Source organism: Tauraco erythrolophus, chromosome 7 (assembly GCF_009769465.1).
Source record: "Tauraco erythrolophus isolate bTauEry1 chromosome 7, bTauEry1.pri, whole genome shotgun sequence".
Lineage (NCBI taxonomy): Eukaryota > Metazoa > Chordata > Aves > Musophagiformes > Musophagidae > Tauraco > Tauraco erythrolophus.
In genome coordinates, this window is record NC_141471.1 from 60532996 (window position 1) to 60555548 (window position 22553).

At 41.1% G+C, this 22553-nt stretch overlaps 2 protein-coding genes and 1 long non-coding RNA gene across 6 annotated transcripts in view; 2 read left to right on the forward strand and 1 right to left on the reverse strand.

The window, feature by feature from the left end:
- NT5C3A (5'-nucleotidase, cytosolic IIIA) overlaps positions 1-13283 on the reverse strand; it is a 28891-nt gene extending 15608 nt beyond the window's left edge. For 3 of the 4 annotated variants that reach the window (XM_086614262.1, XM_086614267.1, XM_086614260.1), the window contains exon 1: positions 13146-13283. In XM_086614262.1, coding sequence (XP_086470388.1) covers positions 13146-13283 — 138 coding nt within the window. The remainder of the gene's footprint in view (positions 1-13145) is intronic. The other variant, XM_086614259.1, reaches the window with a different exon arrangement.
- On the forward strand, positions 266-6106 carry LOC147528469 (uncharacterized). Its single transcript, XR_015222263.1, has 3 exons — positions 266-461; positions 2244-2362; positions 5981-6106. It is a non-coding gene; the product is annotated as an uncharacterized LOC147528469 (long non-coding RNA).
- Positions 13284-14016: 733 nt separating the features above from the next.
- Positions 14017-22553, forward strand: part of BBS9 (Bardet-Biedl syndrome 9) — a 301146-nt gene continuing 292609 nt past the window's right edge. Inside the window, exons 1-4 of the mRNA XM_086614220.1 lie at positions 14017-14050; positions 15111-15228; positions 18779-18929; positions 20146-20210. Of these exons, the coding sequence (XP_086470346.1) occupies positions 15117-15228; positions 18779-18929; positions 20146-20210 (328 nt within the window). The 5' untranslated portion in view covers positions 14017-14050; positions 15111-15116. The remainder of the gene's footprint in view (positions 14051-15110; positions 15229-18778; positions 18930-20145; positions 20211-22553) is intronic.

Sequence of the window (22553 nt, forward strand, 5' to 3'; positions counted from 1 at the left end):
ACGACATGAATTAAAATTACCACTTCTTTTTTAAAGAGAGAGAAACAAGGTCCAGCATGACGTTTCTAATCTCACAACACTGAAGGTCATTTAAATACATTTTGAGAACCACAAACCAAAGAAGTATAGCTATTGTAACAGGTTCCATTTGAACGTTTTCTCTTCGGCTGATGGCCCTATCTCCACTGCAGAACATTCTGTGCAAAAAAAGAGAAGAGGGAAAAAAAAGAACACAACTTGAACCAGCAGATGATTCGTCATTCATACGGGACTTGGAAAAGGTTCAGCTTTATACGGTGGTGTGTTAGGTCAACTTGGTTTGTAGAGATTCAGGATGCTCTCAAAGAGTGTGAAGCACTGGGAGATTTAGTCTGAAGCAGAGAAGAACTGGTTCTACCCATCCTTAACACACCTCTGCCCTAAGCTGCACCTCTTTGTGGAAAGAAATGAACACAGCACAGGTGAGTTCTGTAAGCAAGTAAATGGGACTTTTTTTTCTTTAAGTAAAAAATTGAATGCTTCAACTAAACTGACATCAGCTTTTAAAGATCAAGAAAGAGATCATATTTTAGAGTAATTTCTCTTCATTAGAATCAGGATATTTGCTACAAAAGTTCGAGGTGACTGAATCCAGTACAAACATTAGCTAACGGCTCTTCATGAGTGCACCACCTGTTACTCGTTTAGTGAGCCTGCTACAACTGAGTAACTGTGAATATATCCCAAAACGTTTAGCATATTGCCCAACTTTTACTTGAGCAGTACCTTGTTTTATTGCAGGGATCAGTTTTAAACATCAAGGAACTGTATTTGTTTTTTAATTTTGCTTTTGTAGTAAGCCTACTTAGTACATATTTTCCAAAGCAGACTACTTGATATAATCTCCACAAAACAGGGAAACCTAACTAAGCCTTAGCACTCAAGTACCAAAACCAAGCAGAAGGAAGGAACCAACATAAAATAATTTTATTTAAACATGATTTTTATTCATGCCCTAGTGAACGGAGTTAATGAGCAGCATACTGGTTCCAGGAATAGCTTTTTATATTTGTAAGTGACAATTACAAGGAAGATAAGATAAACGTTCCGTTTGATGAAGCTGGGGTAAACAAAGGTTTAGAAGGACGCCTTGTAGGAATTTTGGATATCACTTATTTTTCCAGTACAGGTTTGGTGTAAAGAAACACTAGCCCTGTTTACAGATGGTATGATGAACACAGAAGTCTTATTTGTATATGAAAGTGTGTGTGTATTCTGGAGATGACTCATGAGGAATGTAAGAGATTCTTTAAACAGAAAGAGCTCGAACAGCACTTGCTATGGAAAAGTGCTAAGAACGTATTAAAGTGTGACAAATCCAGAGGAGACGGATGCTCAGAAGGTGAGAGTCTTGACATGAACGGTTTAAAGATTCAGCAGTACCATTTTAGCTGAGAATTTCTTTTGTCTGCTCAGCTATCATATTTTAAAAAGGCAAAGATACATGCATGCACAGAACCGGTTAGAGAAGGTAAACACTGCATCACGAGACATATTTAGCAACTTTATTTGACAGAGGTTTTCTAGATCTGATCAGAGATCGAGCTGTCTTTACAATACAAGAGAAAACTGGCGATCATCTGTAGTCTGAACATCTATGGCTGTATTAAACACACAAAGTAGTGCTAACACTCAAATGTATAAAGAACAGCTAAACTTAAATATTTATTCTTGTGTTTAATACAACAATCACGACGATGTTGCACTCACTGAAAAATGGTACCTCAATGAAACCACTGTCATTCATTACCAAGGCTACGGAAAGACACGTTTCAATTCATCAAGATAACTCAGCATGTTTTAAGCATGAGGCAGATCATCAGTTTCATCAGGACCAAGCGCAGGTTTTCAGCAGTGGACAAGAACAATTATCAGCTTATGTGAAGGTCATGCAGTCAGATAAATTATTCTGGTTTAATGATCTCTCAAGGTGGTTACTCTATGAAAGTCTATAAGGTCAGATTAGAATGGGGGTCTTTTGTGGCGTGGTTGTGGTTGGTTTTGTTTTGTTTTGTTTTTTTAAACCAAACAAAACAGTTTCTGCAGTTCTGGAAATCTCAAATGAATAGAATTTTTAGCACCAATTTGAAACATGTAGAGAAAGCCATGACTTGCAATTCTATATGGAATTGATTGTTCAGATGAGAGAATAAAAGATACTGCAGCATAATTGTCCCTTATGCACCTTCTTCTTGTGATTACAGAACCACTCTAAAAGGAGAGATACCAGCTGGTGATAAATCAACAAACGTTTTGAATCTTCCAAGAAAGCAGGAATGAAGGCAAGCCAAATACATTGCTGGCTTGGTATCTCGAAGTCCAGGTAATAGAACATAGGGGTAAGAGGTTCTGACGGGCTTATACATTACTCAAAGCCATTATTTCTCAAACACAGAGGTATTGTTACATATTACAAAACTCAGAAAGAATTGTAACAACTGTGGCAATAGAAATTGACCTTTATGCAATGTTTCAAATCCTCTATGGAAGTCTATGAAGAACTAACAGAACGAGGGCCTGAATTTCCAGTATTTCATGTGATCTCCTCCTGTCAGTTTTTACTCCAGGCAAAAATTTAGTCTCTTTCTGAGAGAATATATGGAGTACAAACCATACAGAACCAGTTCTGAAGATTCTGGGATTGAATGAATATAGCTCAGGGCAGGCATCTTTTGCTTCCAATTGTATTTTAGGGGAATCATCTCATCTCTGTGCTTTGCTCCCACTCCCTCACTTTGGAGAGAATTAACCTTTGAAACTGGTAGGTTAAAAAAAAAAAAGTTATGTCTTGTTTAGTAATCAGTGAGTATGTGGAAATGATTAAGTGATCTGCAGTCAGTAACTACATATCTTAGAAATACGGGTCTATAAATGACATCCTAGCTGAGCCAGAATGTTATCTGATGTTTTTTTCTTAACCATTCCTCTCCACCCCTTGCCAAAAAAAGAATATAAAAATATGCTATATGTAAGCAAGCTCAGATTAATCTAAGAAGTTATTGTATTATGCTTAAATTTTACAAATAGCTTCTAAAGCACTAGAATTCAAAGAAGAAATGAAGGTTGTGACCCTCACTCAATGCAGGGCAGAAGAAAACTGAGCCTTTTTCTTGGCCTTTATGCTTACATGTCACTGGTGCCTATTCTTACTAATGTTTCTGAAGAGCCCTCTTTGTAAATGCACCATGCACTTGCAACTTCAACACCCAACGCAGCTCTGGTTTCCCTACCTTACAGGGGATAGAGCAGGACGCAAAAAGGCCCTGAGAAGGGCAGTAAGGATGAGCCACGGCATGAAAAGCTTCCGTACACTGAACAATCGAATGTAATAGTATTCTTCAGCCTGAAAAGGAAATGATTGGATGGCATTAAAAAAGTTAATAGGGAAAGATTTTTCACTGTCTCTTCCAGTGTAAGAGGTAGAGGACATCAACTAAAAATAACAGGAGGCACATTCAAAGCGAATGAAAGGAGTCAGCTACAGGTCACACAATTAAGTAAAGTAGTAAGATGTGGAATTCCCTTCTGGTGATCCTGTAAGTTTACACAGCCTTAAAAAGGTACTGGATAACAATGTGAAAAAAAGCTCATCTTAAATTACGGACACCGTCTCTGAAATACCAGTTGCTGGAGGCTGGGAAATCACTCTCGAAAAAAAAGTCATGACCACTTGCCCCATTCTTACACTTTCCCTGGGCCTATCGACCACTGCTAGGCGGGCGATAGTTCTGTGTCAGACAAGACCTTTCATGGCAGCTACATCAACACTCCCTGTTTGTAACATGTGACAACAGAGAGAATCATTTGCCCTTCACGATGATGCTTCAGTTTAGTTTCAAGTATCTTATTTTTTACTGCATCCTTCCTTTTTCCTACTGGTTCTTCTTCAGAAAGCGCAGATACAGAACATTCATTTCAGTCAAATAATAATTTTTGAATTTGAGTGGTATTCTTATTTTCCTTTAACACTGCTATGGTAACAGAATAGATGTTGGAGTCTGGCTATCTGAAAGATCCACTTCCCTCTCATGTCGCACAGAATCTAACACTTACTGAAAGAATGCTTACAGGTGATGTAGTTGATACAACTATTCCTGCTTCAAAATACCGAGGAAAACATATAGAATTCTAAAAACTAGCAGTATGTAGATACTGTTGTATATTTATAAATTCTTAACTAGCTTCAGGTGTGCAAAAGCTCACCTGCATAGTAACGTAGTTTCGATGACATATACTGTTTTTCCCCAAACTGTACATTTGCATGTATACTTTTTGTAATTAAATATCCCGTATTTATCTCCATGTGCATGTGCTGAAAGAAGTTAAAACAAATGCTTGTTTCCTTCGGAGCTTCCCACGTAACACTACCTAGAATGGAACCTGCGTTAAGCCCAAGGCTTCCACTGAAGCAGTTGCTGCTGATTCTCCTCTTCTCTTATCTGCTTCTAAGAAAAAAAAAACATCTGCTTGGATTTTTTTTTTCACTAAGCCTAAGAATGCTGTATCTAGATCAAATAAACTCTGACCCTTGAATAGTGCAGTTGCGGGACCCAGTCTGAAAGCAAAGTCAGCAGGACAAAGTTTAATCTGCAACGCAGAACCAGACACTACTCTCCTGATGGAAGGCTGTAGTGCTAACGTAATACCCCAATTAACGTTATGCACTGAGACTATTAAGCTTTTAACTTCAGGATTTTTTTTAAGTACAGACCCTCCTTTTAAACATCTTGAAAAAATAATCTGCTAAGTCTAAAGATGAAATACAGCTTGCACACACGCATTTTAAAGGTAACAGGCAGCATGATGACTTAAGGTGTGTTGGATTGTTTCCCCTCTGTGTCTCATTGTTTTATGGGTGTTTCTGACTGCTGGATCCATTCAAAGATGCAACTGGATGCTCCTTATTTCTTGTATCTCTGTGTATTTGCCCTCTGGAAGTGATATGGAACATGTTCAGAACCAGTTTGTAGTAATACTACCACTACTCTGTACTATACTACTACTACTGCTGCTAACAGACCAACACTGCTATTGCTTTGTACTAATTCCTACCCTGCAGTTTCACATACAATTTTCCCATGGTAACATGCAGACCAGATTGAGGCTTACTCATAACTGACTGAGGTTTCAAAGGCAGATGCAGTCTAGGATAACAAGTGTTGTGTTAATAACTAAGTGTAAAAATCACACTTCTAGTCTGACAACGAGTAAGGTTCCAGCAAAGAGGGAAAGCTTTAAAGGAACAGGGTTAATGGTACATTTCAGTGGTATTCATTCCCTCAGCATTAAGGTGGAGTAAAACAAACACTTAGGTGAAAACAAAAGCTCTTCTGAACTTGGATTATTTCAGTGATCCAATTTGCAAAGCAGACAAACAGTTCTTTATGTAAGGGTGCAGGAAGGAAGCTACAGCTAATGAGTGGGGAAACAAGAACAGCTACATTTGAACAAGAATCTTTCTTGGCAGCAAAACCAGCTCGAGAGGTCTGAATTTTTCAGACACTTAACGAATCTTCAGTGTCCAAGCCTGGGCCTTGTCCCACTCCTTAAAAAAATAATAATTACAAATTAAATGTATTTAAAAAAATTTGGCATATAGAAAGCAGAAGCCATGTTAACTTTAAGCAACAGGCATTATTTACATAATTCATAGAAATATTATTAACAATTATTTTTGTAATTATTGGCTGAGATAAGTCAGTGCAGTTCTGCATTCTTTGGTGTCATTACTGAACAAAAAGAATATAGTTACTTACAGTATTTAAACATGGTGTGTTTGACCTGTGTGCTGCAACTTTAAGCATATGCCCACTTGTACTGAAAAATGCATCTTTTTTAAACATTCAAGTAAAACACTACATGTATATGAGGATTAGCCAAATCGGAAAAATCCAGTGGACTTTTAATGAGTACTGATTTTTTTTTTTCCTTAAACACTCAGAAACTCCACACAAATAACCTAAGATGGAGATGACCAACCCAACAGCCACCAATTCCCACTTAATCGCACAGTGCCTGTCAAGCTCCTGCATGATTGACATGGGACTGAAAATGTGCCTGCTGCAGTCACTGTAAGTTCTCTGATGTTTTCTTGGCAGCTGACCATAGGTGACTGATTACTGTTGGGTACGAGAAGGCAGCTGACATCCAGCAGCTGGTCAACATAACTGCTACATGAAGACCTCCGCCCCAGGAAGAAACAGTCGCTACAGACCAACTGCTGCACAGTAATGTGACTGCAAGAAGGCCAGGGGAAAGCTGGACTTCAAATCCTGACTTTTATTTTTCACATCGTCCAACGACAGTATACTTACCCAACTCTCTTGCCCAGTCTTATCTGGCCTCATATCTCCTTGCACGCCGGCGAGGAAAGGAGGCCAGGAAGAATAGTTGTAAGGTGTTCCTGCCTCTCAGTTGCACTTGGCATGTGATGGGATCAGCCAAATTTCACGGCTCAGCATTTGACAGGCAGCGGAGACATAGCTGCTACTCTAGCCCTCTGCACACAGGAGCAGTGCAGTTGTACGTGTCTGACCTGGAGTCAGGAAGTGGCCAAGAAATACCAGTCGTGGCGGGACAGGATTTCTGAAATGACTGGTTACTTACAAAATAAGAGTATATCCAGCGTGCAAACCGACGCAAACCTCACACTAGTGCCACCTGCTGCCCTGCAGTGTCTGCTGCAGCTCCATTAGCTGCATTATGCAATTCCTTTAAATGAAAATAAAAGGTAAGAGGCAACTATGCTATTTTTTTCTTTTAAGGAAAGTACTTCAAAAGTTGAGGTATTTTTAAAAAGTTTCCAGACTTAAAGAAATTGTTACATTTTTGCATTTACAGGTACATTCAAAACTGCTGTTGAATTTACAGCTAGTATTCTCCTGCCTGTAAGTGCATGGATCCATACCCTGAGTCTCCTCAATGCCTTTATTGATCAATTTAGGTATTTTGTATAAAAGTTGATAGTTCTTGTTAACTCAAGATTGATTGTTGAAATGCTGTGCAACTTTAATTCATAATATGAACAAATTTGCAATGATATGTATATTCAGACAATTAAAAAACCTTCTTAATGTTTATATCCTTTGACAGTTAAAGGTAATATGTTTGTACTTGCAGTATTTGTTATTGGTCTTAATCTGTAAAAAGAGTTTAATAGAACTGATGCCATTATATTTCAACCAATAATCAAGGATAAAAATCACTTGAAAATATGACTTAACACATACAGAGCATTTATGAAAAGGTAAACATACTCCAGCATAATGATTCACTGAAGGATTGCTTTTCTGTCTTCAAGAAATACTTTATACAAAAAAGAAAGCAGCAAACAAGCTGTTCTGAGTCTACACCTACAATATATATCACATCCTGACATTTACTTTAATTTACTGCTTGGAGCTCAGTTTTCAGATGTAGTTCATCATCATGGTTTTGACAACTGTTATGACTAGGATAAATCAGTTCTAAAGAAAGTAATATAGAATTCAAGATTTAATTGATCTTCCCACACCCATTCCTTGTAAGAATATATGTTTCAAGACCTACTGAATTAAAAGAAAAAAAGGAAAAAAAGGCAATGACAATTTCAAAAAATTAAAACATACTTCTGAAACAGATGGTTAAATTGTAAGATCAGCTTAGTATACTAAATAAAGTATTATATGTACATAATCTGTATAGTAGACTACTTTTTGATTGTTAACAGTGCTAGAAAGAAACACTGAAATAGAGTCCATTTTTCTTTTCCTAGGATCCAAATTTTTTACATTTCCAACCACATTATTTTACAGTGAGAATAAAAAGCTGTTACTAGTATCTAAGTTGTATCAACATGAGCTATGCAGAAAGTGTTTTTCCTGGCCTGTGTAAACTTGCTTTACGAGCCACGTTCTGGGTTCTTATATATTCTGATTGCCTCTACAAAATGCCTGGGGGCAACACAACCTTGTTTTAGTAACAGGTTTCAGTTGTTTATCACTCTGTGAGTTTTCTATTGAGGATCCCAGTCTAAACAAAAACCAAGTTTTATAGAAATAGTTATTTGACATCTCCAGTACTCTTATAAAATTGAACTTGGTTTTAAAGTTTTAACAATATTCTAAAAATTATTCAAATACTCTAGAAACGTAAGGGCTCTCAGTCTTATGTGAATAGGTAGGGGCAGTATTAGGTCTCGGGAGTTCTCTCACTCTTCACTACTTAAGTTCATATCCCAGCACTGTTCTTTTGGAACAGTACTATTCCCACATGGATCATGTCACTGGATAGCTCTCAAGGTCACGACATTTTAAATATCACTGCAGTACCCAGAACATGAAGTCCTGCAGTGGTGATGGTTAGAGAGAGTTCGTGTTCCTTCCATTCCCCTTTTATTTATTCCAGTTTGCTCAGGCTCAGACTCGTCTTTCTAAAGGAAAAAGAACGTATGAAGGAGTTTCAAGCTCCAGCCATTTAGATTCTCCAAGGGCAGCATCACATGTATGCTGCGTATTACATTCTCCTTTACTTCATTGTCCACTTGGAGGTCATCGATGCCTCATGCTACTAGCAACAAGGCAAGAAGAAAGAAGTAGAGTGGTATGTGACTGCTGCCAGTCGTCACGGTCTGTATCCTTTATCTGTGGCACAAATGCTCTGATGCCCTATGAAACAAGAAGCCAGTTTCAACAGAGACTGGCAAGTAAAATGAAATAATAATAATAATTAAAAAATCTCCCTGCACAAACCCAACAACAGTCATGCTTACAGAATATGGTCCTTTATTTCTTAGGAGAGTAGATAAATTGCAGTTACCTTACTTCTTACTTGTTTGCTTATTTCTCCCCAGGTAAATTCTAATACTGCAAAAATCCATGCATTTCTTTTCCTCTCCCAACATATTAAAAAGAAAACGGGCTAGAGACATTTAATAATGGCTGATTGAAAAGCTTCCTGTAAAATGAGAAACTGCTTTTTAAGTAGATTTTTAATTTGCTGTCGTTGAAATTTGATGCAAAGGCTGTTTTTCAGGTAACTAGATCCTCTCACATCAGGGACAGAATGGAGAAATAGACAAAAATAGAGAAGTAGTAACTCACCATTTGCCCAGTTTTTAGGAAATTAAACCTGAAAGAAGAAGTCTCAGTTTAGCTATTCTGTTTTCAACCAGCTCTATAATGTTTCTCAATCCTTATAAAATAAATACAATGAAAAGCTCTAAAATTAAAGAGTGAAGAACCAGTTGCTGAAAAAACCCCGAGGTTCTAAGAACTTTGTGAAACAGACAAACAACAAATACTACCATTACTCCATCAAGCAGTTTTTTCCTACATTTACCCAGTATTTTAGTTAGCAGAGACTGTTCCTTACAGATGAGCTTTTCAAAAGACTTAGGCAGCTTTTTTCACTCCAGTTTGTGAACACCTGTTTTCACTCTAGTTTTTTCACTCCAGTTTGTGAACACCTGATTCTGCTGAGTTTCTAAAGGCTCACAAAGAGCACGCACGAAACCAAAGCCTATTGTCAGCAGAACTGATTTGCTATATAAGGACCCACGACTTCACTGCAAACTTGTCTGGGGCCTGAAAAATCCAAAAAATCAAGCATTACTGTAAGATTTAATCTATTTTTGAAGTCGCTATCAAACATGATCTAATAAATTACTTTAAGGATCTGACTAATTATTAACCTCCTCTTTAAATTGAAGTTAGCAACCTTGTGGCTAGCTTTTCCCTTCCCGACTGTAGGAACACTTTTACAGTTCCACAGAAATGGCAATTTGGCTGTGCAAAGTAGTACAGAGGCTTTGGGACACAGTTGTTTCTTAACACACAGCCTAAAACTTCACGTGACTAGCTATACATTTACTACTAACGCCTCTGCTACTTCAGAGAGGAGCTGAAGTAACTCTGTCTACACTGGTCAGTGCCTAAGGGAACCTCCTTATTTGCAAACTTCAGAGGGTCGATGAAGACACAACATTTAACACTTGAATTTCAAACTTAAACCTTTGCTTCCAAATAAGATGTGCAGTAATTGTATGGTGTCTTTATTAAGCTTAAGTTTGTGTACCAGGCTAATTACTTTTTTTGCAAAAGAATTCATCTACTGAAAGGTGAGATAGATATTTAAGCATTTCTGAATTTTTATTATTTGACAAGGCAACATGGTTACCCTTATATTTTCCACAATGCTTGAGAATTCTTTCCACATTTCTTCACATTAAACACTCTTGGCATCGTAATCCCTGATATTACCTTGTTTTATAGATATTCTGATTGATTTGTAAAGGTCGCTGTCTTTTTAGCATTTAAGCACTGCTATAAGTCAGCTTTATACTTACATTTTGGTCTTACATTAATCTAATTTTGCTTTAACTAAGAAAAAAAGTGAAAAATGTATTGCTGTAGTGAATTATAATGAAAGAATATTTTGTTGGTGAGAATTAAAGTCACATAACTAATGTGTAAATAGGCCTGCTCCCTACTGATTTTGACAAAAGTTAGAAATCAAAGTAATTCTGAGGCTAATGGGGGTATAAAACCAAAGTGTAATCTTCCCCAAAGAAAACTTGAACCAAAAATACAAGAAAAATGCCTTAATTTTGATGTAGCACAGAAGACCAGCTTGGTATAGTAGATCATGTATTAGAAAAAATAGATTTCAATAAAGTAGTATGGTTCCCCACCACCCCATTAATTTACACTAAATTACAGACTGGAAACAGCACCTTCTTCCCAAAGCTCAAAGGAAGGTGTCTCTCATGATAAACTAAAACAGACACAGTGTCTTGTAAATGACAAACACTGACTCAAATCTACATTGCTGGACAAAACTATTTCAGGAAGTTCTCCAGAATGCCGCATATTCAAGGAAAACAAACACTTAAACATGTTTTTGACCTTATTTGACAAACTAAACTCCTTGGTATGAAGTTTACTTAACTATTTCATTTAGTTATTTTTGAGGTTGCCCAGAGAAGTTGTAGATGCCCCATCCCTGGAAGTGTTCAAGGCCAGGTTGGATGAGGCTTTGGGCAACCTGGTGTAGTGGAGGGTGTCCCTGCCCATGGCAGGGGGGTTGGAACTAGATGATCTTTGAGGTCCCTTCCAACCCTAACCATTCTATGATACTTTTTCAGAGAAATTTCACAGCTTGATTACATATGTCCACCGAAAACACTCCTTGAGGAAGAAAGAAGACTTGCAGCTGATGAACTGAAGATGTGTGTTAGCTGAGGAAGCTGCCCACTTGAGTACTGGTTGAAACCCTAACTCTCCAAGTGAGCAGATAATATTAATGTGTTGCATGCAACTGGTAAAATGTTTCCACACGAGAAAGCTGACGTGCTTTGAACAAGCTTTATTCTTCCCTTGCAATTTAAAGTTGATGAAAGATCCGATCATAAAAGCAGAATTTTCAGACGTATCTATTTAGGATCCCAGATCTGTGCCCAAGAACATAGCTCTGAAAATGTTATCTGAAGTGCATACTTAAGAAATTCACTTACCAGAAATCAATTTAACAGTGGTGTAACAATTTTATTTCCCTACCAAAGGCAAAGTCTTCACAGCAAAGATAAAAATTAAAGTCTTCCCAGCCAAAACACCATTTAAACATCGTACAGAAAGTTAATAGGAATACATCTTTAGCAATCATTAGGCACTTTCTGAACTACAGCTCAAACAGATTATTGCGAATACGAGTTCGTGAAGCTATTGGATCTACAAGTGTTTGTAGGATCAGGCTTTTAAATGTTATTTCATTATCCCCATAACTCTAAAGTACATTCCAGTATTACAGTACTAGAATTCAAAAAATAACAAACAAATTTATTGCTAGCCACTGTTATGCCACTGTAAGTTTCCAAACGGGTTTTGTAAAATCCTACTACAGAGCCCAGAGCCTGTTTTCAGAAATAGATCTCAAACCTCTCCAATGTGCCAATCCAAACTTTCTGCTCTCCCACAAGCTCTACTACGTGGGCTGACGGAAACTAACAAGAAAGATATCCCCCTCCAACTGCTGAATGGTGTGACCAATGACTAGAAAGAGCATTCAAATATTTTTCTCAACAGTAAGTACGATGACTCTATGATTAGCACTAATGCACTGTGGAATTCTTCTCCAGACCCACGTTATCACAAACTGCACTGTACGACTTTCACTGACAAGTACTGCATCACACGGCCAAGTGAGGCGCTAGCTCACGATTTACATACAGAATCCTAGTTCTTAGCAAAATCTGTGTTTCCATGTGTAATTAAAAAGAATCTGAGCTTTTAGAAAGGCTCTGCAGCGGAGACCACAACATACCCATTGACTAACATCAAGTGACCTAATGATTTCAGTTCAGTTCTTCAGTACAGCGGCGTCCAAATCACAAACTCGAATTTTGAAGGGTTTCAACGTAACCAGCATACTGTCTAAACTAAGAGCTTTTACCATCGAGTTACTGAAAAGCAGACATTCAAATAATACCCTAAATAACAAGTTGAACAAGGGCAGGAGAGAGAGAGGTCCATCTTCTGCAGTAACTGTGAACAGACAGCGCTTCCCAGTTTCAACAGGTGACTGAACACCCCCCACCCCTTTTCTTTTCACCAAGTTACGAGCAGCCTTCGGGATCGCCACCAAGACCTACAGCTTTACGCACAGGTACATACGGGCCAGGCAGGACGGGACGGAGCGGACACTTTTCGTGCTGGCGGATCATGCTGCGGGGAAACAGCTGCACCTGCCTCTAGAGCCTGTCGCGATCAGAAACTGGGCCGCCTGTCGCGATCAGAAACTGGGCTCGGCACCGCCCCTCTGCCCCTTCGCCCCAAGGGGCGGCGGACAAGGAGACACAGCATCCGAAGAGAGGGCCTGCCCCAACTTTCGGTGCCAGCCAGCAGCCGGACCGCCCGCAGCAGGATCCGCAGGGCACGAAGGGACCCGCGGGCTTTGGGCAAGGGGCTGCTCTTTGAGGGCTGCGTGTGCCGGGCCGCCCGCGCACGGCGGAGCGGGGGAAGGATGTCCGCGCACCGGGGAAGGCGCCGGCCCGAGGAGAATGGCGTGCGGCAGGGTGCAGAGGGGAACCGGCCTCCGCGGCGCTGCCCCGCTCTCGGCCTCTTACCACCTACCATCTCGATGATCTTGGTCTTCCGGCCCGTCTTCTTCTTCATGGTGAAGATGTACTGGGCCAGCACCACCCCGCCCACCAGGGCGCACACGCTGGCGCTGGCCACCGCTCCCATCTTCGCCACGGCGGTCCTGTCCATGGTAGCTCCCGGGGTGGGGGGGGGGGGGGGGAAGCACGGCGAGAGGCCGCCAGCCGCTGCGGGGGAAGCCCCTGGTCGCTGAAGGAGAGGCGGCGGCGGCGGGTCGCCCCTCAGCGCCGGCCCGGAGCGGCTCCTCAGCGACCTCCGGGCCCGGCAACGACGGCGCCGCGCGCGCCCCGCCACCCGCGCGGGCCCCCCGCGAGACCGTCACGTGCGCGGGGCCTGCCGGCGGTACCGGGCGAGAGGAAAAAGGCGGGAGGACGGGGCGGGGGGGGGGGGGGACGGGACGGTGTTGTTGGAGCGGCGCCACGCCGCGCCGCAGGGGCCGCCCCGGGGGGGTTTCTATGTTTTCCGGGAGGGCTTCGAAAAGGAACAGCGCCAGCCGGGAGGTGAGGTTTTTCTGCAGGACACACAGAGGAATGCCTTCCTTATCCTCCCCCCCCCTCCCCGCACGGGAAGGAATGAGAGAGCCCAACGCTGCGTCGCGCCGCTTCCCAAACTACATTTCCCAGGACCGGCGCGGATAGCGGCGCTCCCGGCGGGGCGGGGCGGGGCGGGGCTGGCGCGGTACTTAACGCGCGGGGAGAAGGACGCCGGAGATGGCGGCGGCAGCGGGGAGGGGGCTGTGATGCCGCTGCTGGGCTGTGCCTCGCCTTTCGCTTTACCTCGGGTCTCGTCTGAGCGAGGGGCTCCCGCCGGGAAGGGAGGCTGCCTGCCCGGAGCAGCTCGGACCGTGCCGCGCCCGGGAGGTGCCGCCTCCCGCCCAGGTCAGCTCCCGCGGGTCGCCGTCTCTCTTTTCCCGCTGCCGGCGGTGCGTGTGCCCGGGCTCCGGAGGTGCGGGGCTCGGTGAGGGACTCTGCGAGGGAGGAGGCGTGCGGGGAGGGCTGTGCTGTCGCCGGCCGGCGCTCGGCTGCAGCAGGTTGCAGCGTAACGACGGTAACCGCCTAAGGTGAAAAAATAAATGAAAAAAAGAAGTGTTTTCGTTTGCCGGGCACGGTTTCCTTTAAAGAGGAAAGGCCTGGGCTTGCTGGCGGTGCTTGTTCCCAAGAAAAACACGGGCTGTGCCCCTCGCTTTTCCTTCTTCCTGGAAAGAGCCGGCGCTGCCTGGCTGCCCCTTGCCTCCCCTGTGGGGTCCCGTGTGTTCCCGTAAGGTTTGTCCCGCTCCCGGCAGAGCGCAGGCATGGAGCTGTGAGTTTGGAAATAGCGTGATGTGGTTGTCGAGCTGCCTGCAGAAGGATTAGCCTCCTCTCTCTTCCCTTCTCCTTAAAATAACAGCAGGGAGGGAGCAGAAAAGCTGATTTGTGCCCGATCTGACCGAGTTCTTTAGTCGTGTCACTAGGGCATCTCCAAGGCGATTACTCAGCGGTGGTTTTGATGTTGTCTGTTTATGTCTTCGTTTGCTTTGCTAAAAATAAATTTTCTTGCAGAAGACTTGCATCAGAATCTATTTTTCCTGATATTCCTTGGTGAGAGAGAGAAAAGCTCAGTTCTGTGACTTTGAAAGCTTGTATTGCGTTCTTAATGCTTGTTGCAGAGGCTTTTAACAGTTAAAAAAGCTGGTTTTTTCTTTTCTTCATATAACTAGCAGTGCCTATCACAAGTAATTTGTAAACTAATGACCGGAAGCTTCCTAAAGTTGCTTTCTGAACTACATAAAGAAACCGAAGGCACGGGATGCTGACATTTATTCAGCTCACAGTAGAGCAATGTGAAGCTAAGAGATTAAATATACTCAACAAAAGTTGTTGCTAACAAAGTTGTTTATTATATGAACAGTTATATATGTAGTAGTGTACGCTTTTTAAGAATGATTTCTTTCTTTTTCAGTAAAGAATGTCGTTGTTCAAAGCTAGAGACTGGTGGTCCACCACACTTGGAGAAAAAGAAGAATTTGACCACGGCTGCCTGTGTGTTGCTGATGTTGATAACAGTGGCAGTGGACAGGGTAAGTTCAGAATTACATGGTTGCTGACTTTTAAGCTACAGTAGCAGGTTTGCTTTGACCAATGCATGCTGAAAGCTTGTTAGCCAGGCTGGTAGGCTGGTTAAAGTCTTCCATCTTTAAAGTGTCCTTGTAGGCTTAAGATGATGTTCAGTGCCGTTTGTCTTTTTGTATTTGTAGGTTTCTAAACATCTTAATTCTTTCTTGTGTTGAGTAGTAATTTGTCTTATGTCTTATTCCATCAATGGTAGATATCTTTAAAATAAAACTTTTTCAGTTAGTCATGGGAGCAAACACACACTGTAAGTCATTGAGAAAACTTAAGGAAAAAAAAGGAAGGTGAGAGCTAATAAACCAAGTATTTTGAAAAACAAGCATCCTTTTCTGCCCGGAAGATAAGGGACCATTGGAATAAGTGACTGCTTGAATAAACCTTGCTTTTCTATGTAGTCATTAATAATGTGGAAATAAGGTGTGCAACTGAAGTGATGTCCGAGGACATATTTACAGCAGCTCATGATCTTTGTTGACATTCTTGTGTGTATGTTTTTTTAAATTAAGGAATATTTGGGGTCTTTCTCTGATACATTCATGCTCATCTTGGAGCTCTGGTTTTGCTCAGTAGAGGTACTTGAGTTAGCTTTTATATAAATTATATTTTTTTTCCACTAGGAAAAGACTATTCAGAATTCTGGCAGATTATTGGGTTTTTCAATCATAGAATCATAGAATGGTTTGGGTTGCAAGCGACCTTAAAGATCATCTAGTTCCAGCTCCCCTGCCATGGACAAGGGACACCTTCCACTAGATCACATTTCTCAAAGCCTTGTCCAACCTGGCCTTTAACACTTCTAAGGATGGGGCAGCCACAACTTCTCTGGGAAACCTGTTCCACTTGAATATTATCCAGCTTTCTTGGGCCCCTCTTCCCTTCAGGGCTTTATCCCATTGTACTCTACCAAGGAGATCCCTGAAGAGGCCAAAGTCTGCTCTCCTGAAGTACAGGGTAGTGAGCTTGCTTTGCACCCTCCTAACTGCCCTAGCGTTCTTGAACACCACTGTTTCATGGTCACTACAGCCAAGACTGCCTTTGAACTTCACATTCCCCATCAGCCTCTCCTTGTTGGTTCCTCTGTTGCTTGGACAAGGAAGTTATCATCAATGCATTCCAGGAACCTCCTGAGTTGCCTATGCCCTGCTGTGTTGTCCCTCCAACAGATACCAGAGTGGGTTAAGTCTCTCATGGGGACCAGGGCTCGTGAATGTGAGGCTGCTTGTATCTCTCTGTAGAGGGCCTCATCTGTTCAGTCTTCCTCATCAGGTGGCCTGTAGCAGACCCACACTGTAATGTCACCTGTGCCTGCCCTCCCTTTAATCCTGACCCATAAGCTCTTGGCCAGCTCCTCCTCCATCCCCAAGTGGAGCTCCATGCACTCCAGCTGGTCTTTGACATAGAGGGTGACACTTCCTTCCCTGCCTGTCCTTCCTGAAGAGCCTGTATCCTTCCCTTCTGACACTCCAGTCATAGGATTCGTCCCACCATGTCTCTGTGATGCCAATAAGATCATGATCCTGCAGGTGCACACACCTCTGACTCCTCTTGTTCATTCCCCATGATATGTGTGTTTGCGTAGAGGCATTTAAGTTGTGCTCCTGATGAAGCTGACTGGCTGGAATCTCTTTCTGCTGCTCTTCAGGTGCTCTCAGCTTGTTTTGGGCAAGCCTGATATTATCCCTCTCTCCCTTCAAGTTTAGTTTAAAGACCTGTCAATGAGTGCTGCTAGCTCATGAGCAACCTTTTCCCCCTTTGAGAAAGGTGCCGTGGCTTGCCCTACACAACAGCAGGCCTGCTGGTGACAGTTTGTGTGCACCTGTGGCAAAGAGGAAGGAGAACCTTTGCTTAGGAGTCAGCAGGGAGGATTGGAAGAGCTCTGAACCAGATTTGGAGAGGGAAAGGGATAAAACTAGGCTTGCTAGAGGAAAGCCTGGGAGTGGCATGCTAATGGTGGAGGGACAGTGTGCTAGTGAGGCCCTTGGTCTGCTGGCTTAGTGGAGACGGGATAGAGATCCACGCAGCAGAAAAAGACTCAAGGGTTAGTAATGTGTTAGAAACCACGGGAGCACTTAGGAACAGTCACATAGGAGTCAAGACTTCTCTCCAAGAAAAGATGGATGTTGATCTCTTCTCCCAAGTGGCAAGCAATAGGACAAGAGGAAATGGCCTCAAGTTGCACCGGGGAAGATTTAGATTGGATATTATGAAAAATTTTTTCACCAAAAGGGTTGCCAAGCATTGGAACAGGCTGCCCAGGGAAGCGGTTGAGTCACCATCCCTGGAGGTATTAAAAGATGTGTAGATGTGGGGCACTTAAGGGACATGGTCTAGTGGTGGCTGTGGCAGTGCTGGGTTAACGGTTGGACTTGATGATCTTAAAGGTCTTTTCCAACCTAAATGATTCTATGACTCTCTATTTTCTCGTTGTTTTTAGACTGGGCTCTTTTTCTTTGGAAGTTCAGGACTAAAAGTGAATCAGCTGGTTGCAATTGCTTAGCTGCAGGCCAAAATGTCCTCACTTAAACTTAAGTATTTTTAAGGAATTAGTAACTGAAATGGGTTTAGTTTACTGCTGGTGGAATGCTTGTTACTGAACTGAGGAAAAGATGAGAGTGGGGAATTCAGTATTTTCTGAATGAGGCACTTGGGGCTACAAGTTTTTTGTGGCTGAAGAAGAGAGGAAACAAGGAGCTGTTCTGAGCTTTTGACGTGGGGTCCTGCGGAACTATGCCAAGCCTTTAGAGCCTGGTGAACTTGACTTAGGAGTACTTGTATGTTCTTCTGACTTGTGGACAAGTTTTAGTGGTTTTGATTTCTACCTGTGTTGATATGATCACCTACATCTAGAGGAAATAAGTACTGGCAACCAACTTGAGTTTTTTGTTGTTACCATGGGAGGGGACCTCTTTGGTTTTTTTTATTAGGAATTTTTTGTTATTCACTAACAACCAAATGACTACTTGCCTAAAATACTGATTCCAAAATAACTCTGATATAACTATGGCATTCTCCTTTGAGATAATCAGCCTGTCTCAAAGTAGGTGATCTCAAGGTCTAGCTTTGTTGACCTGATGTAATTACTATCTGGCTTTAGTTTGCATTTCGGATAAAAGTCATCAGTCCTAATTTTAACATTTTACACTTCTGCGGATGTGGTATGTGTATGTACAAATCTAAGATGTAGAAGCTGAACGTCTGAAGTACTCTTCAAAATCAGAATGGGGCTTTTTAAGGAATGTGAACATAAATCTAAAATGGTGGAATAGTAACAATGGTCAGTGTCACCACCGTATTGGACCCTTTGCTGACAGGTTTTCATGGATTTGCAAAAAGGCTAATTGCTAATCTTAACCTAGAAGACAGTATAATCAACATGAATTGAATTGTGTAAATATTATATTTTTTAGGGTCTTTGAAGCACTTCTGCAGCAAATTGAATTCCACATGTGCTATTGTATTCTGTAATCTCTGTTGTGTTTTGTTTTGGTGTGTTTTTAGATAAAATTATTGTGGGCAGTTATATGGGGTATCTCCGAATCTTTAATCCCCACCCTGTGAAACCTGGAGATGGAGTACAACCTGAAGACTTGCTCTTGGAAGTGCAGTTGCGAGAACCGATATTGCAAGTGGAAGTGGGAAAATTCGTTTCGTAAGTCAAAACAGGCTGTGTTGCTGTTTGTTTAAGGCTTAGATGTGATTTTTCTGTCTTTGCTTTGGGGGATGAGATTTCAGTTTCCTGATGGACAACTATTAAGCACATCTGTGAATACTGTAGTATGCATTTGATCTGCTTCTTGAATCATCTTGATATGAGAGAATTTTTACTTGAGGTGTACGTGGAGGGTAACTGTCCAGCTACTTGTACCATTTTTTAAAAGTAGGTAGAACAGAGAAAACTTCATATTGAAAGTTCTTTTTTAGCTGTTAAGAAAATTTGAGTAACTTGTTATGATCTAAGATGCAATATTGGCGAGTTGTTTTGGCTTCGATAGAGGGCTGCAGATCTTTAATTCCAATGAATTTAGTGGAAATAAGTAGGTAAAGGAGAGATACTATGACTCTAAGGAAGAAGCCTTATATTTAGCTTATATTTAGTTGGCTGTGAGACAATGTACTTAGGAGAACTTTATTTTAAAAATGAGAGAAAAACCCAAATGGATATGAAGATCATCCCTCCAAACAAGTATTAGTAAGCAACCATGTACATTACTTTTTTAAAATTTACTTTTATACCAACTGTGTGGAATCTAAATTAATTAAACTATAAGGCACAAGTCATAAACTTACAATCCTATGCTCACATTCTTCCCCCAAACCCAAGTAGCATTTCCTGCAGAGGAAGTTCTTCTGCTGGAACTACAGAAAATGTTTTAGATCATCTCTGAGTAAGGCGTTAGAACTCCAGCACAGGGTTGCTGATGAATAAAAGAACAGTTTCCAACTTATGTAGGGCTTTCAGCTTGTGGCCTTTGGTCTCAGAGCACACGTCTTTTTTGTGGTTAGTACAGGTTTTTCTCTCATCTTAAAAATAAAGTTCATGCTGCAGTATTAGAAGTTAATTTCAAAATGAAAATGAATCCTTCAAGAACTCATTTCTAAAATAAAGTTCTCCTAAGTAGATTCTCTTACAGCCTATTAAACATATGTTCTTAAAGGATGCATTTTAATTTTGAAATTAACTTCAGATACTGCTGTCAGTTTAGGAGGACCAGTACTTCTGAGTTTTTATGCTGGCATCTAACACCTGAACCTTTGAATTTGGCCCACACCTGAAAGTAATTCCAACATATTACTTGTATTTCATCCTGTATGTGTTTTATGTCAAATTTATCTGAAAACAATGTTGTTTTTAACCTTCTTTACAGTGGTACTGAAGCACTTCATCTGGCTGTGTTGCATTGCCGAAAACTCTGTGTGTATGCTGTTTCAGGTTAGTTTACAGATACAAGCTTTCCAATGATTTTAAGTGTGTTCTAAAGCTTGGATTAGGTTAATACTAAACTTAGTACCTACTGTGTTTGTTCATCATCCCTGAGGAGCTGCAGTCATGTTCTCTCACTCAAACTCATGCACGGAGAGGAAATGTTAGCAATTAGGCCTAGATATTTCCCAGTGGTTAACGGAGATTTGGTGATCTGCTCAGTGCTTGAGATGCTGTGGTATGTGTGATGGTCTGTGGTTGGTGGTGCTTGTGAACAACTGGTTCTCATTGCAGTTTTAGGAGTGGGTGTTACTGTCCAACATGCTAATGAACAGATGGTTATTTAATGGCAACTTACTTAGCTCGTTAAAAATGAAACAATTGCAGTTATTTCTGAACTCAAAAATCCAGATAATTTCTTACAAAGCCAGAACGTTGGTAATGTAGCCCAAGAGAAAACAGGAGGTTAATACTGGTAAGAAGGGGAAACTACTGTTTTCTTAAATCCTCTTTTACTGCCTTTGTCTGGAAATTCAAAATGCTGTGTTCTCTGTGTATGTGAAGAGGTAAGTCACAACATACCTATCCTGTGCATGAAATTCTCTCTAATATATGCTTAAAGCAAAGTACAGACTTAAGAGATCTATTGATTGTACCCTGATCTTGAAAATTCAGTAGGCAACTATACAGTGATCATTTTCTCCATGCAGAAGCAGCTGTGGCTCCTTTCATTATAAGAGCATAGTCTTGTATGCAAGGAGCAGCTGGCTTCCTAGTCACAGCTTGTAGGCAGATGGGTTACAAACATATGCTCTCCTTCCAGATTCTCTTTGCCTTCTAGTTGTCTTCTCTAGAGACACCTGTAAAATTGGTCTTTGTTGAGTACATCTACTTTGAGGTGTATTGCACTTTTCATACTTTCCCTTCTCTGTGACAGTGTTTACGTCTTAGGACTGTAGCCTACCAGTACTATTTTTATTAAAACAATTTATTTTAAAATTTGGATTGACAGCATACAACAATAAGTCAGTCTAGAATTTTTTTCTAGTTCCAGTTTGCTGTTTGGTCTGATCTACATGGCTTAAGCGTTTAATAATAAAAATAAAGTTTTATGATGCTTTGATAGACTTTTCATACTAACTTGTAAGCATTCATGCTGTAGTGGTAATTTCTGTCTTCTGAACAGGTACTTTCAAACAAACTCCTTTGAGAAACAACGATCAGTATTTCTATATGCTTCCATGGTAGATTACACTTTCACAAAGCAGGGTTTTTGCTTGCTTTATACGTGTTGCCCTGTCTGTTAGTCAAAATAACTATACTGCTTCTCCTCAACAAATGAAAGCATCCTTCAGGTCTGGCTAAAGCATGGCCTGGATATCGTATTACAGTCCGCATACACACTTTCTAACTTGTTTTCCCTCTGGTGTTGCTACGTAGCTAGTTACTTACCCAGCCAGGGCTTTTTTCCTCATGTCTGTTCCAATCCTTTCCCTAACGTGGGCCTGCTTTAGGGTAATTGCTTGAAAGCTATATTGGATTTCAGTTGGAGAAATTACCTAAAAGGTTAGCATAAGCTACAAATCTTTCATAGCTGCTTGTTTAAGATGTTGGAATCATCTCTGTGTACTTAAAGATGTGGTAGAATTTAGCTTAGATCTCACTCACCCAAACACCTTTTTCCCTGCTGATGTGACTGTTCTGTAAGGTTGGGTTTTTTCTTGCTGGTATTAGTCCTTAAGTGTTACTCTAGATGATGCAGAACTTTTTCTTCGTGGCGGGCAGGAAAGACTTTTGATTATCAAAAGCAGAGCTTAACTTCAGTTTCTTTAGAAAGACTTTTTGAGTTTCTTCTAGTTCCCTGGAGGAGTCAGGACATTAAAGCTCATGCAGAGCTTTTCAGAGAATGTGATGTGTGTAATAAAATTGTTTTTATTGCCATATGCTTGTGTCTCATCTTTGCATTGTTGATCACTGCATTGAATTTCAGACAAAGTAAAGGCAAGTGATAAATGTGCCCTAAGCATAGCTTGGTCAGATTATAGCTAATGACTAGCTACAGCTTAATTGGATACAAAGACTGTTACAGCTGAGGCTGACTGTTGGATAAAGTAAATTCACTGAATAACTAGAGAATTGTAAGAATTCCCCTTTTGAACAGGCTTTTTTCTTGTCTTAGAGATGTGCCTAACATGAAGAAAAACACATTTAAGTAATAAAATCTCAGCCTCTTGCCAAGTCTTTATACCATATTTAGTCTAATGAGACCTTATTTCTGGTTCTGGCCTTTAGGAATTTTGTAGCTTGGTGATTTTTTTTTTTTTAAGAAAGCAGTAGTATAAGTAGTATGAG